Here is a 3,200-nt window from a genome sequence, read left to right on the forward strand (position 1 = left end):
TCGTTACAATATTAATGTGTTACGGCAAAATGTAAATCTGTAGTGTTTTTCATTTTTACACGTTCAAGTTAGGCTATATTGGACCGTTTACATTTCGGCTACCTAAGCATTTCCATGTATCGGTTAGGTTATCTTGTGTCAATGCTTTTAAGCCCAAATTTGATACCAATCAAGAGAGATTATTATAACCATTTATTGTATAAAATTACCATATATTGTAAAAATACGAAAAGATCAGGTTTTTCATGACTCTTGGAGTCATTTTCCTGCAAAACTGAATATTCAGCCAGTTTTTTGGCGGTGTAAAATAAATAAATATTGTTAAGAAACCGGCTCTATACTGAAAAAAATCAGTATATGAAAAGAAAATAGTTATTAGCTTTAATATATCCTGTACATAATGGCACCGAAGCGCCAACTGGTGCTAGCAAGTGTACTACAAGCTTTGAATATGCACTTTTTCACTCTTGTGTTGATGAATTTGACATTGATTTTGACATTGTGTTTGTAGTACACTTGTTGGCGGCAGTGATGAGAAATCCCAGCGATTGTGTGGCTCAACTTAAATACGATTTAATAGATTAGTGAGTTTCTCGTGCGCTTGTGTTTGAGCTATTGAATCATGCCGTTGCATGAATTGAAAATCATAGCCAGTCGTCAATTGCACTTGCTAACTTGGAACAGCAGCCAACACATAGCATTGCAAACTCATTTTGTGCTTCATTCTGAATAGAACCATTTGTTCTACTCATAAAAGAAGAGTCAGACTTTTCTCAAACTTTTTAATCAATTTCAGCCTGAAAATCAGGGTTTTTTAGAAAAACCCGATGGAAGCATTACATAGGAAGCATAGTGTTGGTCGAAATCAAATACAGGGACTGTACAAATCATTAGAAACAGTGTGTTCCGGATTATTTCTAAATTTTGAAGGCAAAAGTACGACACACTAACATTAGGTGTTTGTTAATTTCGAAGAAACAAAAGTAGTTTAACCTTCAAACCGTAAAATGTATTTTCTAACGTTGTTCGTAAAATCGGTGCCCATAATGTATTTTATATGGGAAATGTCAGTTTTTTTCTTAAATTTTTTTTTAAATGTAAATATTTCAGTATTTATTGATCGGAAAAGTATGAAAATTACTTTGAAATGTTATAAAAGTCATGAAAAATCGAAATATGAAAGACATCAGAAGTTTCTTGGAATTTTTTTCAATAAAGTGGGAATTGCAATGTTGATCTCTTCACAAAAATGAAGGCAAAAACATAGCTCTGTGACGCTAGCCCCAACCGGTTCCAAAATTTAAATCCGAGCACGGTTTCGTGTTCTACGCAATTTCTGCTGATTACTGCTCGCTCCGCAGAATTTCTGCTGCAACCAGTGACGAGCAGTAATTGCCCAAAATTTCGAAAAAATCCATCAAAATCGATTTTTCGCATATTTGAAGGTTTTGCCCCAAAAATAAATTCCAAACTAAATTTTCCCTTTAATTTCTGCCCGCTCCCCACAATTCCTACTTCAACCGGTGACGAGCAGTAATTGCCCAAATTTTCGAAAAATCCATGAAAATCGATTTTTTGCATATTCGAAGGTTTCACGCCATCAGTCAATTCCAAATGAAGTTTTCAATATTTTGATGACCTGGTGGCTGATATTGAAAGGTCCAGATGCCCACTAATTTCTGCTCGCTTCTCAGAGTTCCTGCTTCAACCAGTGACGAGCAGGAATTCGACGAAAATTGGAAAAAAAATGTATGAAAATCGATATCACAGTGCAACAAAGTTTAGGTAGGTCCATGTCACCAGCACCGCCAGTGCTGTTAAACCATAATATGTTATAATAAGTGCTCGAATAGTGCTGGCAGATACCACTTCCAGATTGCAAAAATCTTGTCTAGTGGCTGAGCACTGATCGTCAATATTTTTGAAAAAGTAGTTTTTCGGTACATTCCCATGACAAGTACATGAAATCGAATTTTTTTCGTATCAATGTAGCTCTATGACTCCTGTTCGGAAAAGTGAATCGCTGTTTTACAATTGAGTCATGAAGTGAGTCACAATATAATAACTCATAATTGAATGAGTCATAATCGGAAAGTCATGACTTTCTGTTTTGCGCACCAATACTGTACGTAGAATTTTCATGATTTTTTGAATTTTTCACGCATTCAATGAGTCATATTCATATCTAATGTGACGAGACCATTTTGGTGAATAAATAGGAGTTCGGAGTCAAAAATATAGGAGAATATAGGACATCCTATATTTTTTCGGTCGAAATATAGGACTAGTTAAAAATTACAAAAAAAACACCAAATTCGATTAAAACAAGAACATCTTGTGTGCTACTGATAGATAAAGTGTATGGAGTGTTTATTCATAGTTCAGAGATCAAATATTTGCTTATGAAAATTTGAATGATATCGATTTGGTCGCATTTTTCAATTATTCAAACGTGGTATTTCGGATCAGCTTGAACCTGAAAAAAAGAAAGAAAACATTATTATTGAATAAGCTTGGATTTATTCAATGCATGTTACCTCCCGCAAAATATCTTCGCGGGTACGAATGTATTCAGCGAATTGTTCACAAGTCATGGTCATGTTGAATTTTGCTTGCAGCCAGCTCTTCAGTGTGTCGATTGTGAGTCGAGATTTCTTGTCGGTCCAGTAGTTGGTTACTAATGAAAAAAGCCGTTCACACACCAAGTTTGCACCTATCACAATTTAAGAAAAAAAATAAGTATATCAAAATTTCAGTTTTTACTTATCAATAAGTAACTCAGCACCTGGAATAGTGAACGCATATTCAATCAGAATGGCAAAGTTGTTGAATGGAAGATCTTTTGTTCGCAAGAACGCGAAAACATCAAGCCAACGCTGTTGAGCGGATACATTTTCTCCTTTCCATTTTGAAATTGAAAATTCAATAAATGTTTCAAGTGAGCATATTCTGCGTGGATTTCCTTTTCCTTTGACGCATCGATAAATTTCTTCGCGATGAGATCGTCCACGCATTCTTCAACTTCGTCCCACTTTGGCATCGACTTCATAGCGACCCATCCCCATTTCTCAATTGGAGAAAGCCATTCCAACCACTTGGTCAGATATGCAAGAGTATTTTCTGTAAAAAAATAAAACAGTACTTGAGTAACTCAACTTAATTTCATTTTAAAGTAAATGCAAACTTGCCATGAAACTTTT

The 3,200-nt window shown here is 35.1% G+C and overlaps 1 protein-coding gene across 1 annotated transcript; it reads right to left on the bottom strand.

Moving 5' to 3' along the window:
- Positions 1-2,255: 2,255 nt before the first annotated feature.
- LOC129572572 (uncharacterized) lies at positions 2,256-3,081 on the bottom strand. Its single transcript, XM_055452558.1, has 3 exons — positions 2,786-3,081; positions 2,538-2,713; positions 2,256-2,476 (listed from the first exon to the last, which is right to left on the bottom strand). Exons 1-3 carry the CDS (start codon positions 3,012-3,014, stop codon positions 2,447-2,449), a joined length of 435 nt encoding a protein of 144 aa, XP_055308533.1. The 5' UTR covers positions 3,015-3,081; the 3' UTR covers positions 2,256-2,446.
- Between the last annotated feature and the right edge of the window lie 119 nt (positions 3,082-3,200).

This window comes from Sitodiplosis mosellana, unplaced genomic scaffold, assembly GCF_009176505.1.
Source record: "Sitodiplosis mosellana isolate CC-2019 unplaced genomic scaffold, AAFC_SMos_1.0 Smas_scaffold_5226, whole genome shotgun sequence".
In the NCBI taxonomy this organism is placed as follows: Eukaryota; Metazoa; Arthropoda; class Insecta; order Diptera; family Cecidomyiidae; genus Sitodiplosis; species Sitodiplosis mosellana.

Coding starts and splice junctions, on each gene's coding strand:
- LOC129572572 (XM_055452558.1), bottom strand. CDS start 3,014: ATGCGTGGACGATCTCATCGCGAAGAAATTTATCGATGCGTCAAAGGA. Junction 2,714..2,785: donor ATATGCGTTCACTATTCCAG/GTGCTGAGTTAC, acceptor AAATTGTGATAG/GTGCAAACTTGGTGTGTGAA. Junction 2,477..2,537: donor GCGAAGATATTTTGCGGGAG/GTAACATGCATT, acceptor TCTTTTTTTCAG/GTTCAAGCTGATCCGAAATA.